This window comes from Lissotriton helveticus, chromosome 1_1 (genome assembly GCF_964261635.1).
Source record: "Lissotriton helveticus chromosome 1_1, aLisHel1.1, whole genome shotgun sequence".
NCBI lineage: Eukaryota > Metazoa > Chordata > Amphibia > Caudata > Salamandridae > Lissotriton > Lissotriton helveticus.
In genome coordinates this window covers 1,631,195,000-1,631,209,629 of record NC_136057.1, presented here as the reverse complement: position 1 = coordinate 1,631,209,629, position 14,630 = coordinate 1,631,195,000, and the positions used below count along the sequence as shown (strand labels likewise).

Below are 14,630 nucleotides of genomic sequence, written 5' to 3'. Positions count from 1 at the left end.
AGCGGAGCGCTGTTACAGATATATATCTTTTTTTGAACGTTAATTTCTCAAAATCCACTGGAGCACATATATTGAGACCTAGCAAAGGCACATCGGGCTACCAGTCCCTACAATTTTGCCAAGTTTCGTGCAAATCCATTCAGCCGTTCGATTATTATTATTATTATTTTTTTTGCCCCGCGGGGCCCTTTTAAAACCTCCACATCAAACCTAGGGGGTCAGCGAGGATCTACTATTCCCCCTTATGGTCATTTGCCCCTTCGCTTTCGCCTCCTCTTGTCTCTCGATCCTACCGAGAGACAAGATGGCGGCCGCTACGGACTGTTTGGAATGTTGACAGACGCCGGAGAACCAATCAGCTTCGCTTCACAAAGCTCCGTTGCGCGAAAAGTCCGCGAACCAGACCGCTGCCTGGTCCGCGCTTACAGATATATATCTTTTTTTAAACGTTAATTTCTCAAAATCCACTGGAGCACATATATTGAGACCTACAAAAGGCACATCGGGCTACCAGTCCCTACAATTTTGCCAAGTTTCGTGCAAATCCATTCAGCCGTTCGGGCTAAAAGTGAGGCCAACCGCCCTATGGAAATTAACATGGGAAAAACGCGTTTTGGGACCCCCCTTTTTTCTCGGCCCCCCCTTGACGAACCCCCCCCCAAATTTTCAAAGGCTGCTCAGAAACAAAATGTGCCATTTTCCTGAAAATTTCAGCCAATTCCGTCCACAAACGGCAAAGTTATTAGACATAGAATTTTCAAAAAACCCATAGAGAAAAAATCCTAACTATATATACCTACTGGCGACCGCCAGTAGGTAATATATATATACACACATACACAGGGATCTTCCTTAGCCCTATTGCATGTTCTTCTAAATGACAACCTTAGGCTCCTTTGGTTCCCATGAGCCTCAGTACTCTTATTTCTTCTCTACAAAATCTATGAAATGTCTTTAATAATAAACTGTTCTAATTCACTCACTATCTGTCCCACTATGAAATTCTTCAATTCATCAACTAGCATAGGAAACTCACTTGCTCCAAAAAAGGGATATACAGCCAACTTTAAGATAAGATGCCTCAAGGCACTCAGTCTTGTTAACAAAGACTTTCAAAGGTGAGATCAAACTGAAGATCAAGTTCCTGAAGTTTCAATTGAGCTTTCACAGTGATTCCGTGGAGAAGTGTGGCTGAATGATTAGAGCGGCAGACCCTGATGCAGAAGTGTGGCCCGGGACCAGGGTTCAGTTCCCGCCTCGGCGGGTCTTGGGCTCAATTTCCTCGGACCTGTTAATTCTCGCCTCGGTGCCTATTCTAATCATAGGTCCCACTCTGCAACTCTGGGCAATAGCTTGCTTAATCTCCACAATGGCCCCAGCAACGCTAGGATGCCTGGCTTCACCTTGGGGGTGCCCAGGAGTGGACACTTCACAGGGAAAGACCAGGGAGGGTTCCTCAGCGGTATTCGTACAAGCGCCGAGATGCCTCTTGGTAGTCGTGCGCTATACAAGTACCTCTACATTCCTGTCATTTGCAAGAAAGTATGTCTGTCCAGGAGATGAATACCTTCAACAGGGCACTCTCGACCTCCTGAGTGTTGTCTCTTCTCTAACAGCCCTCTAGTCTGTATCCTCTATAACCTCTTGGCTACCTGGTAGATCCCTTTATCCTTGCGGAACCACTCTATCTCTTTTCAGCTTTCTCGTCCAGAGTAACTGTGCTACCCCTCGCAGTTCTCTAGCACCAGGCCCTTCATCAGGGTCCAAGTCTATCTCTGTTACAATCACTGAATTAGCCTCTCCTCCACCAGTTTCGTCATCCAACTCAACAGAAAACTCATTAGGATGATCAATTGCAATTTCGGACTGTTCCCTTACAGCTCTCTCAACCACCACTGGCTCTTTTGGGAGATGCGCTGTTATTTCATCATGGGGACATGGAATCCTGCGAGTATGGGCAGCATGGATCCAACTGGGGAGCCCTCAGCACTTCACAGCAGTTGCAGTCACAAGCATGACTTGGTGTGGCCCACTGTACAAGCCTCTCTCTTAATTTAGGGAATTCATTTGTAAATTAAGCAAGATCACTCCTACTCCGTGGTACATATAGGTAACCTCTTAGTAGCTACCTCCTGGGAGTTGTTCTTTTTTACCATTTATTGTCCCACTTCTCTAATTCACTCCAGATTTCCAAACTGTGAATTAATTCCAGAATTTTCATATTCATACCTGGTATTCTCATATGTTCTATGTCCTGATCACTAAAAGCGAGTCTGTGACCATTGAATATTTCTTAGTTTTCTTTCATAATGTCATAGGTTTATGTTTCAAAGCATCCATATATGCTGATACAGTCCTTTTACTCCCTAATGGCTTGCTCACACTATCGCGGACACGCAGCATTGGCTGTGAATCACTATTTGACACAGCAACCAGGTTCTCCCTCCTCTATGCCTTGAATAAAAAAATGTATTCTGTTCCGCATTCGGTGGATTGCACTGGGGCAGAACCCTAAGCTTATGTCTTGTAAAATAAAACGTTTTGCGGAGGCCCTGAAATTGTTAAATTCTTCAGAAAAGCACAGGGACACAAAATGGCTCAGAGAGCTGAGGAATATGATGAAATTGGTAGCATTGAACAGAGACAATGTTTGTCACTCAGATCTAGGTCAACAATTGTACCTAAATAACTTTACTAAGTCACCTAAATGAAGAATGTTCATCCCGATGAGGCCTGCTTGTATCTAAATTGGGATCAAACTGGCCAAATGGATCACTACACAATAAAACTGCTATTTAATCTGTAGAGGTGGGATTTATCCTAGTTTGAAGGTAGGTCCATTCCTGATCTTGTTGCTTATTGTCCTATTTGTTTTTTTCCGTTCCAGGTGAAGCCATGGCCAGTGCCCATCACACCGCATTCCTGCTTGCCATCCTGATTGGGATACTTCTACTGCTATTTGTGGCCTGTCTGTTTTTCATCTGCTACTGCAGGTAAGGAGCCCGGAGCATGCAAAATCAACACTTCACACACTGAGCTCCTAAGTGATATCTTTATTCATCAGCCTACAACATCCTAACCGTTAATAACCACTACTTAACACCTCCTCAAAATGGTTACGTATTTTTCTCATTGAGTACACCCAGCACAGCAGTGTCCTGGAGCTCATAGTCCTAAGACACTACATCTCCTTGCACCCCTTTGTTAAATAAAAAAGTGTAAACAATACCAGCATTTTCTTTCTTCAATAAGTCATCTAGGTGCTCGCACTGTTCTTCCACATCGTGTGGTATGAGGTAGTTTAGATGTAGCCTGAACAGGCATTGCAACACTGATAAAAACGCAGTGGTAAGAAGAAGAATAAAATTACAATAAAACTATTTCATTGTCATTTTATTTTTACTTCCAACATGCCAAGTCGGGGACCGGGCCAGGCAGAAGTGTCACACAGCAGGGGCCGTGGTGGTAGGCAGGCACTTAAAGTGCACATATGGGTTTGGCCGGCCGTCCATGCCGGCCAAACCCACATGGACACTTGGATATCTCCACGCTGTTCTCTCATGCTGGGAGAAGCGATGGGATTGGGTGGGGTTTGGGAGTTTGAACCCAGGGGAATTGTAGTGTCATCCGAACCGGAGCAGTGGAGCGGTGCAGGAGAAGAGCACGGTACAGGAGGAGAAGATGGTGGCAGCCGGCAGGAAAGGCAAGTTTCTATTTCCCCCCCCCCACCTCGGATTCACAGCAGCCGGGGCAGCCCCATATAGGATCTCAGGGTCTGATGGATGTCGAGATAGATGTCTGAAATGTGATGAATCCCTTGTGATGGATTTTCTGGGACATAGTACCATTATCATATGTCCCTTGTGCGTCACAACTCTCAAAGGCTCAGCAGCAAATGGAGGATCTGTTTTCTGCTTGAAGAACCCAATAACCTTCATCGAAGATGAATTCCTGAGTTCTCCGACATTGATCAGCATATGCCTTCATTTGACATTTTAGAGCTGTGTCAGGGGCATAAACCTCGTCGGCACTCTGTGTTCGTTCAGTGGTCCACTGTGGTAGCTTGGGTCTTACTGCTCTACAAAACAACAAGGTGGCAGGACTCTCACCATTGGTGGTGTGAGGAGTTGAAGGATAGGGCTTGACATAAGGTCTGATTCGACTCAATTTCCTCCAACAATGCACATTGGATCACTCTCTTTAGGGTGCCAGTAAATCGTTCCACAACACTGTTCGCTAGGGGCCACAAGGGTGTACGTTTTAGAAGCTTGACATTGAGTCCAGTTAGAAACTCCTTGCTATTTAATGGTGGATCATTGTCAGATTTAAGGGTGTGTGGAATGCCCCATGCTGAAAAGATGTCATCACGCCACTCAATATACTTGTCATGTGTTGTTGCTGAGGTTTCTTACACCAGAGAAAAAGAAGAATACTCTTCAATGACTACCATGAGATGTCTATTAGCAAGCAGCCCACGCATGTGCCGGAAAATCAGACCTGGTTAGTGGAAGCTGTGTCACCATAGAGGAAAAGCAGTTACATAAGTGGCGCTCCTGTAGTTTCCTTGAACCTCTCTGGTCCAAGTGCGGGAACCCCACACTATCTCTCAGGGTTTTTTTGGTGGCAACAATGTCATGATGTCCTTCATGACTGAATTCAATGATTTGCTGTCTGAGACTATCAGGTATGAAAATCCATGAGCCTCTTAACACAATGCCTTCTTTAATGGCAGTTCATCCTGGACATTTTTGTCAAGTATGTCTTTATTGACATTTGTAGCAATGACAATTTGTTCAATGGATAAGGCCGCTGGCGTGCTGGACCTTACAATGAAGTTGATGTACTCTTAAACTGTTTTCAATGCCGAGCCATGCAGATGTAAGGGCACTCGTAAGAAGTAATCTGCAGGGTTTTGGTTCTTGTCGGGCTTATTCACAATTTTATACTCGTACTCATGTAAACGCAACTTCCAACTCTCAATGTGAGGGGGCATCTTAGCTTTTGGGTTTCTGAATATGGTGAGCAGTGCTTGGTGGTCTGTGACAACTGTGAAATGCTTTTTGTAAAGAAACATCTAAAAGTGCTTGCTGGACCACTCTACAGCCAGAGACTCCTTCTCTGGCTGAGTAGACATGTTCTGTGTCTGTCCGACTTCGGCAAGCATACGCCACAATGTGTCTTTGAGCATACAGATGTCCCTTATGCTGAGCAAGGATTGCTCCCAGCCACACCGGGCTCACATCCACAGTAATTTCAGTATGTAATTTAGGATCAAAGTGAGCCACCTCAGTGGCATTTTCAATGACATGCTTTATCCTTTTGAATTCTTGGATGCATTCAAAGGACCATCGGAACTGAACATTTTGTTTAGTGAGGTCTCTCAATTGGGGCCTGTCTGTGGAAAAGACACAAATGTCACTTGAACAATAGCTGGCCATGTCCAAGAATGAGTGTAGCATGGTGACCTACTGTGGGGGTAGGGTGGCTGACTGCTTGTACTTTATCTGGGTCTGGAGTCTTTTCCCCATCAGAGAATGTGCCCAAAGAACTTGAGTTTGGTTTTGTGAAATTCACACTTTTCTGCATTTAAAGTGAGACCTGCATTTTATGTAACTGGCACACTTGTTTGAGAGTCATGCTCCTTCCATGTTGCCCCAAATACCAGTATGTCAACACTGTAATTGAAAGCATGCTTAACAGGTTGAATTATTCTATGTATGGCATCATTGAAAATTTTAACGGCAGATGACACTCCAAAACTTAACCTTTTCCATCAAAACGAACCAACATGAATTGAAAAAGGGGTAATATATATACAGTTTCTTACAATTCAAGTTGATAGTATCCCTTGTTCAGGTCAAGGCAGGAGAAGACTTTGACTCCATTTAGCTGCACGATCATGTCCACAATGTGCGGACCCGGATGTCTTTCTCTCTTGATTTCTTTGTTGGTCTGGCGCATATCCATGCATGCAGACGGTACCTCCACTATCCTTCTTTGGCACTACCACCATGGGTGAAACCGAAGGTGTGGGACCAGTAGTGAGCTCAATGATGTTGTGCTTCAACCATGTTTCTAGTTCCTTTCCTACCACTTCTTGCAGGTGAAATGCTATTCTATTGTGTTGCTGTGCAACAGGCCAGATTTCTTCTTTTTATTTTTTTTATTTTTGGTAATTTTCTTTATTGGCATTTCGAAAAACAACAAACCATACAAACAACTTAGCCAGTTGCACATAGTAATATCACTTTTCATACAATTGCGAGATCCCAAACTGTACATTGGAATAGCCTAGTACTTACAACATTCTGAAATGAATATCATACATAGTAAAACAGTGCAGCACGAAACATTAAATTGCAGATTAGTCCACAGCGCACCAGGAGCTAACAGTCGGTACAGGACTTATATGGGTGTTCGATTACTGATAGTTATCATGTGGCAAGTTCAACTTCTAGTTCGAGGTGTTACCTGTAGTGAGGCTTGTGAGTGCATACCTACAAATCGCCGGATGCCACTAGGAAACCCGCCCATTTGTTTTGTTGTGTGCGTGCCCACTCCAGAAACAGCCCCCATATGTCCCTTGGCCTGGATGCTGATAGCATCAGCTCCCAAAAGGTAGTAAGTTGTGTGTGGCTGAAGGTTACGTCTTGGATCCAAGTCTCTATGGAGGGGCCTACCTTTTCCCCCCCAATGCGTGGCTACCCAGCGTTTAGCAAATCGTACTAACATAGCGTGTAGTTTACAGTTCCCAGCCGGTGTGTCTCTAACATATCCCAGTAGTCCAAGTAATGGGACTGGGGCATCCGCCGTGCCAATGATATCATGTACTGTGGTAAAGATCTTAGACCAGAATGAAGCCAACTGGGGACCGCTCCATGCCATGTGCAGGAACGTAGCAGGGGCACAGCCACATCTCCAGCAGTGGTCATCTGCCTTGATCCTCATGCGGTGTAACTCGGAGAGGGTCCTATAGAATCTGTGGAGGTATTTAAAATAAATCAAGCGCAGCTTGTAGTTGGGGGACAGAGCTGTGAGCTGGTTACAACAAAATGCCCACTGTTCCTCCGTTGTCTGGCTTTGCAATTTGGTGTTCCAAGACTGAAAAGCCTTGGACGTTAACAGAGGGGCAGAATTCATCATATTATTATAAATGCGTGTTATGCGTCTGCGAGGGGAATATGTTTTTGGCACATTTTCAAGGGCAAGCAGTGTAGGAGGAGGGCTGGGGAATGTGTCATGTATAGCCCTGAGTTTATAATATAGGAACTATTCTAAAAAGGGCACTGCGTGCTCCTCTGTGGGTTCTGGGGGGGGGGGACCTGAACCCATCCCCAGGGTATAGGTCAGCGAAGGTATGTAAGCCTATCTTTTTTGCCAGTGCTCTGTTTGCTCCCTACCCCATAGTGGGTATCATAGGGTTATGTGCCAGGGGAATGGACGGAGAATACAACATTTTGAGATGGGCTCTATCCTGGAATCTATGCCTCACCCACCTCAGGGTTTCAAGCGTGTCAATGCTGTCTCAATGCCGTCTGTATGCCTGATATAGGGCCACCTGGAGGAGAACTGTCAGCCCAACATCCATCGCCACAATGGTGTATAGTTGGAAAGGGGTGGGATGTACCCAAAAATGCAGAAACTGGGCCTGTGCGCAGAATGCATGCAATTGAATGTCCGGGGCTCCCAAGCCGCCATGGTAGAAAGGTAGGGTTAAGAGTTCCCACAAGATCCGTGCCTGTCGACGCACCCAAATCATAGTGATTAGTAAAGAGCATATTGAATTAAAGAAAGCTTGTGTGAGAGGAATCAGAATATTTATGAATAAATACAACAGTTTTGGCAGAACCACCATTTTCGCTCCTGCGATTCTACTGGCCAGGGACAGGGGGAGGCCAGCCCATGCATTGACTTTCTCCTCTAGCCACGAAACTGTACGCCCATAATTTATGTTCCAAATATCCTGACTGTTACTGCTAAGACAAATGCCAAGGTATTTCACTGGGCCATTAGCCGGATTGAGTGGATAATCAATAGGGAATGGTGTAGTAGCTTCCGTTAAGGGAAATATAGTTGACTTGGCCCACTTTATTGAAATGTCGGATAGGCCTCCAAATTTGATTAGTTCGCAGAGGATACGGGCAGGGTTCGCCGCTGGGTCATTGATATATAGGGTGATGCCTTCTGCGTATAACAAAATCAGGAGGCCCCTTGTGCTGAACCCCAGGACCCTGGCAGAGTGGTGTTGCCTAATACATGGCGCTAGTGTTTCCATCCCTATCGCTAAGAGCAGGGGGGAAAGAGGGCACTCCTGTCTCGTACCCCTCGGTATGTCGAACGGATCCGACAGAATACCATTCACTCTGATCCCTGCAGATGGCTTGTGGAAAGTAATCGTATGAGACTCAGGAAAAGGGGGCTAAATTCCATCCTCTCCATAACTGCAAATAGATTTATCCACTCTAGCATATCAAACGCTTTTGTGGCATCATGGGACACCACAATTGCTTGCGTACCAGGGTGCAGGTAATGAACTACAGTAAAAAAAAAAGTCAGAAGATTGTGTGATGTGGATCTCACAGGGATAAACCCCGATTGGTCTGGGCGGAGTATCAATGGGAGCCAAGGCTTTAGCCGGTTAGCAACCAGCGTTGCCGATATTTTAACATCCAAGTTTATTAGTGAGAGTGGTCTGTAAGAGTCAAATTCGTCGTCTGGTTTCCCTGGCTTCAGCAGGGTAATAATGATGGCCTCACGCATTGAGGGCGGTAAAATACCTGTGGTCTGGGCCTCCTCTGATAGCACTATTGAGTGTGGGGCTAGTTCCTCTACATATGTTTTGTAGAAAGTGGTGGTTGAGCCATCGGATCCTGGTGCCTTCTCCAGTGGGAGACCCTTGATCACCTGGGAGACATCCTCTACAGAGAAGGGGAAGTCCAAGTATTCCCAATGCCCACGTCCCAACCAAAGCCGCTCCAGGGAATCCAGGAAAGGACAAAGGCCCTCCTGTACTGAGCAATGTGTGGTTGTGTACAGTTTGGCATAAAACGGTGTGAATTTTTCCAATATTTCTTGTGGGCCTCTAATCGCGTGTGGGTTATCTCCCCGGATCTCAGTAACCTATGCAGTGGAGTGCGGGGCTCGAAAAATTGACACTAGGATTCTCCCCGGCCTGTTCGTCTCCCTGTACCTTCTGGCTTACCCAGAAACTTCACCTCTCGCTGGGCCTCTTCCTCAAACTCCAGCAGTTTTTTTTTTAATTGAGCTATTAGAGTGGGGTCGTCAGTGGTGTAAAATTGTGTTTTAAGCTCCTTGATGCGTTTCTCTAGGGATGCCAATGTGCCCCTGATTGCCTTCAGTACCCCAGCTTGACGTGCTATGCATTTACCCCTTATTACCACCTTAAAGGCCTCTCATAAGGAGGCCTGGGTTGAGACCGAGCCAGCATTGAGTAAAATAATCGACCATGTCCCCCCTTATTTCCTCTGTAAAGGACTCATCCAATAGAGCTTATGGGGCAAGCCGCCAACTGTACATTTTGCTAGGTGAATTTGGCATAGTTGGATGTAGGAGACAGGAGGGTGGTCAGACAAAGTTCTGAGGAGGTGAGAGACTTTCCATGTCCATGTCCCCACATCCCATGATCCCAACCAATAATCGAACCTGGACCAGGCCCTGTGATACTCAGAAATACATGTGCCTTCCTTAACGTGTTGATGCTGTATGTTGATCAAATTACCGTCCGGAATAACGGCATTTAATGAGGCACTTGCAATAGGATGGAGGGAGCGGGACTGTCCGTTCCTGTCCATTGCATCATCAAGTATCGCATTAACCTCCCCTCCCCAGATGATAGTGTCGCATCCCGTTGCTCTCACTTTGGCACATATGTTTTGAAAAAAAGCGGGGGTGTCTGCATTAGGTACGTAAACTGCCACTATTGCCACCCAGGTCACCAAGTAGTATGATATATCTGCCCTCTGGATCGAGGTGCGATTCGCACTCCAGTCAAGTCAAGAATTCTTTATTCGATGATTAAAAATCACCATAAAAGCACATATATATATATACAACTAATTAAAATCCAATTAAATCATTATCAGAATCCTGCTTGTAGTACAATCTAATTCTTTAAAAGGGGAAAAGACGATCTAAAAGAGTACGATGGAGATCGTACTGCCGAACTGCCACTTTAATAAAATTCATAATGCAGCACAATGTCAACGGGTCAGTTGCTTGTTGTAAATAGATTAAGGCCTCTCGAGCATGTTTCAGTTTAGCTTGTTTTAAAATATTTACCAAGAATCTACGCCTAGGCATTGAATAAAAAGGACACAACAATACAAAATTAAGGGAATCCTGCGGAGACCTATTGTCGCAGCCGCAGGTTCCCTTCTGCTCAATTGTAGTTAAAAACCCTACTGGTAACGCTAATAAATAAGGTAATAAATTGAGCCTAAAACGACACATTAAAAATCTATCCTGGGCATTATACATAAGGTATAAGTATGGCTCCATTCCTTCAGTGCTCTTAACAAGACTATGGGCCCTCAGTCTTTTTTGACCCTTCGGCCTCAGCTCTCTGTTTTTTTCTGTGCTAAAAAAGCTCTCTTTACAATCACATAATGCTGAGGTACAATTGCTACCGGATCGACAAAGAGATTCTCATAGCCCAGCGCTTCTAAGGTGGCCTTTACATAATTGAGCCATGGGATTCTTATCCATTTCTCTCTTCCTAGGCAATCACGTAGAATTTCCCTACTCAGGGACGCCTCAGGGTTAGTCCAAATTTTCAACGAAGCCACTATGGGTCTAAGCTTCACCAAGTCTTCGAGGTATGGCTTCCCTAGTTCCCTATGGACTATTACACAAGCGGTACTTTGTGGTACTTTCAAGATGGATCTTAAATATTTATTTTCTTTCCGCTGCAGTTGTGAGATGTTGGCAAAGCCCCATACCTCGGCCCCATAGGTGACTTTGGAGCAGCACATAGAACCATAAATGTTCATCACCTGTTCGGGACACCATCTACCTACCCTCCTCCCATAGCTTGCGATAGCGGGATCTTTCACTAAACGCCTGCAATCGCCCTCAACCTACGGACATCAGCAGCGGGAGCCCCTTCCCAGTAGACATCAGTGGCAGTGCCTGCAACTCGCCGGACCCGCTTTGCGGGTCCCGCAGCGCGGCTGTCAGAGAGGGAGCCGCCGTTCTTTAAGGGGCTGGTGTTTTTCGACCGGCAGGGCTGCGAGCATCAGGCAGGGACTCCGTGGACCAGGAGTCCCTGCGCGCCCAATCACCACCAGCTGGGCTGCTCTCCCTGCCGGCCACGCCCACCCGCCCACGGATAAAGGACTGATTTCCCTGCTACCTGGTGGGATCTTTCACTAAACGCCTGCAATCGCCCTCAACCTACGGACATCAGCAGCAGGAGCCCCTTCCCAGTAGACATCAGTGGCAGTGCCTGCAACTCGCCGGACCCGCTTCGCGGGTCCCGCAGCGCGGCTGTCAGAGAGGGAGCCGCCGTTCTTTAAGGGGCTGGTGTTTTTCGACCGGCAGGGCTGCGAGCATCAGGCAGGGACTCCGTGGACCAGGAGTCCCTGCGCGCCCAATCACCACCAGCTGGGCTGCTCTCCCTGCCGGCCACGCCCACCCGCCAATCACGCCCCTTGTTATAAACATCTGCCGTGCACCCGCAGCGCGGGAGCAAGCCGGGAGAAGCCGGGACAAGGGCGGGACCGTCAGTGGCCGAGGGAGGCCGGGCTGGGCCCACTCCCTTTCGCCTGTACTTTTTTAAACCCACCTGGACTTTGATATAGGTTCTGGATATGCCAGCACCTGCTCCAGTGGGAACACCAGCGAAGGCGGGAGGAGGAAACAACGGGACTTTGGACAATTATTTTAAAACTGCTAAGGGAGATGGCGGCAACGAAACCTCTTTGGAGAAGCGTAGGGAGGAGCGCCGCCGCTCCATTGAGCATATGAAAAATAGGCCCCCTAGTGATATTATTCCCTATCCTATCTCCCAGGAGAGAGGTTCCTTTAACGGCAGTCAGGACCCATCATCCCTAGAAGACGTCCCCTTTCTACTGCGGGACAGCACTTCTAATCGTTGCCCATTTATTGAACAGACCTTGGACGTTATCCCACCAACTAGCTTTAGAAGCACGGCTGTCGACTTAGTCACACAAATACCCCCCGCAGTTAAATCTAGGAAAAACAAACCAAAGCAAATTGTTGTGGCAGAGGTGCACGGCCCACCACCGAATAAGCGTAGAAGGAAGTTGAGGGGCGGGCTGGGAAAGACTAAGACCCCCCATTCTGACTTTGGAAAAGTACATAAGTCTGTTTCCACGTCTGACAGGCTTACATTGAACGCCAAGGGTACTAATACTAATAACATTGCTTCCACTAGTGAACAGGGGAACAATCCATTAAATACACTACCTCCTGCCACTTCTCTGGGGAACTTAGAATTTCTACTCAGATCACTCCTGCTGCCCATTAGCGAGAGTTTGAAGAAAGTGGAGATCAGACTCACGATTTTGGAGGCAGCTATAACTAGCCTGAAAACCTCGGCCAGCAAAGAGAATGGAAATTCCGAGTCAATTCCGCCAATTAAAACTTCCCTTAACACCCATAACCCTTCTATAAACGTGGGACCTCCCTTGGGTACCGCTGCCATCCACCTTTTGCAGCCACTTATGGCCAACCTAGTCCCAACACTATCCACGAATTCCAAATCCCTACCTCCACAACCAGCAGACCTAGCCTCCCGCGGCACAGCTCTCGGTACAACTTCTGGGGATCTACCTAATGCTAGTATTACTCCCTTATTCCCTGACAGTCCAGCTTCCAGGCCTCGGAGACCCGACTTGCCGCCTGAGGCTAACAGCCTTATGGTGGTTTTGGCGGGTGTTCCCCCTCTTGAAATGGGTGAAAGTGAGAACTTCCACTCACTCAAAAGGAAAATTATCAAATGGCTGAATTACAACAGACCTCTCCCCGCCTATTTTAATAACGAAATCATCATGGTGAGAAGGGTACCTTGGCTGGGGAAAACGAGAAAATCAATAATAGGGGATTGTATTATGGTGACTTTCCGGGACCCTGGGACAGTATTACATATATGTGCTGGGTCAAACAGATCACCAGATTCCACCATACAGACTTTACCAGTCTCTTTTTTCTTCCCCCCCTATTCGTATGCAGCATGGATTGTCACAAGGTAACTGGACAAGGGTTGAACGGAGAACCAGACACAGGGGGTATGATGTGCGACCTGCCTATCGACCTTCAGATACACCCTTTACTGACTATAACCGATTTAATTGCCTGAACGGACTGGATGGGGTCGATTGACTGTCCTCAAACCCTGACCTAATCCCTGTGACTTCAGGCATCGGTTTTAGTGAATCACCTGATCCAAACAAACCTAATACTGACAACGGTCCTGACATAACATCTGGTGTAATATCGGGCTTTGGTTCCCCTCCCATTTCTATTTTTATAACCCCCCCCCTGCAGCTGTCCGGCGCACTTGAGACTAATTTGGTGGAATGTGGCCGGCCTAGCCAATAAGCTGGACTCATATGATTGGGTAACTTACATTAAGACTGGGGATGTTTGTATGTTGCAGGAGACCTGGGCAAGGGAAGAACGTAGCCAACAGGGCTACCTGTCATTTTCCATCCCGGCTAGGTGGGAGGGCAAGGGCCGCCCTTCAGGCGGACTCACAACTTGGGTGGCATCCCACCTAGGGTGCCAGGCTTCACTGTTACCGGTCCCATCGGATGATATTCTAGTGGTTTTACTGGCCTGGCCGAACCTAGCGAAACTTGCTCTATTAAATATCTACTCTAGACCAGTGGGAGTCTCGCGAGAATCTCCCACGATTGATGAGCTCTCAGCTTATCTATCTGAAATCCCAAGGGATATACCCTATGTAGTGGGAGGTGATTTAAACTCACATTTTGAGCCACTGGCTGGCCTTCTAGAGGGTTTTCCCATGGAAGAAGAGTCCAGATGGGCAGTACCTCCTGTAGTAGCGCCCACCCCGAAGGCATGGACACCTGTAGCACTGCAGGTTACAGCCCTAACCCTAAAGTATGGAATCAGAGCTTGCAACGGGCGTGTTAAGTCTGATATACCAAGCAGACACACGTACAATAAAGTAGGAAGAGAGTCCCGCTTGGACTACGCCCTTGTACAGATAGTGAATTGGTCATCTATCCTGGACTTCAGGGTTACTGAAAGACTAGATAGTGACCACAATGCCCTAGAACTAGATCTCATCCATCCTGGTTCAGAACCCTCTATTTTAAATAAGGAGGATACTAAGCCCGAACTTTTACTGGGCAATAACAGGAGAAGAATCAGGTGGGAAAATCTAGCCGCGAGCCAAGTGAAACTCCCGAGGCTCTACGCAGGACTAATTCCAATTTTGGAAATAGTGGGAGATCTAGCGAATGATGTGGGCAACAAAGATTCCCATAATATATTACATCAGGCACATGAGGACCTTATAAAGGGAGCGGCCTCAGAGCTTTTTGGCAAGGCAAAGAATATGAGCAGGGGGCACCACCATAAAACCCCATGGTATAATGCAGCCTGCAGGAAGGTAAAGGGAG

General features: G+C 46.8%; 1 protein-coding gene across 2 annotated transcripts in view; it reads left to right on the top strand.

Moving 5' to 3' along the window:
• LOC144773785 (protein FAM171A1-like) overlaps positions 1–14,630 on the top strand; it is a 155,042-nt gene that overhangs the window by 52,630 nt on the left and 87,782 nt on the right. For both annotated transcript variants that reach the window (XM_078658896.1, XM_078658899.1), the window contains exon 2: positions 2,888–2,993. In XM_078658896.1, coding sequence (XP_078515022.1) covers positions 2,896–2,993 — 98 coding nt within the window. In that variant the 5' untranslated portion in view covers positions 2,888–2,895. The remainder of the gene's footprint in view (positions 1–2,887; positions 2,994–14,630) is intronic.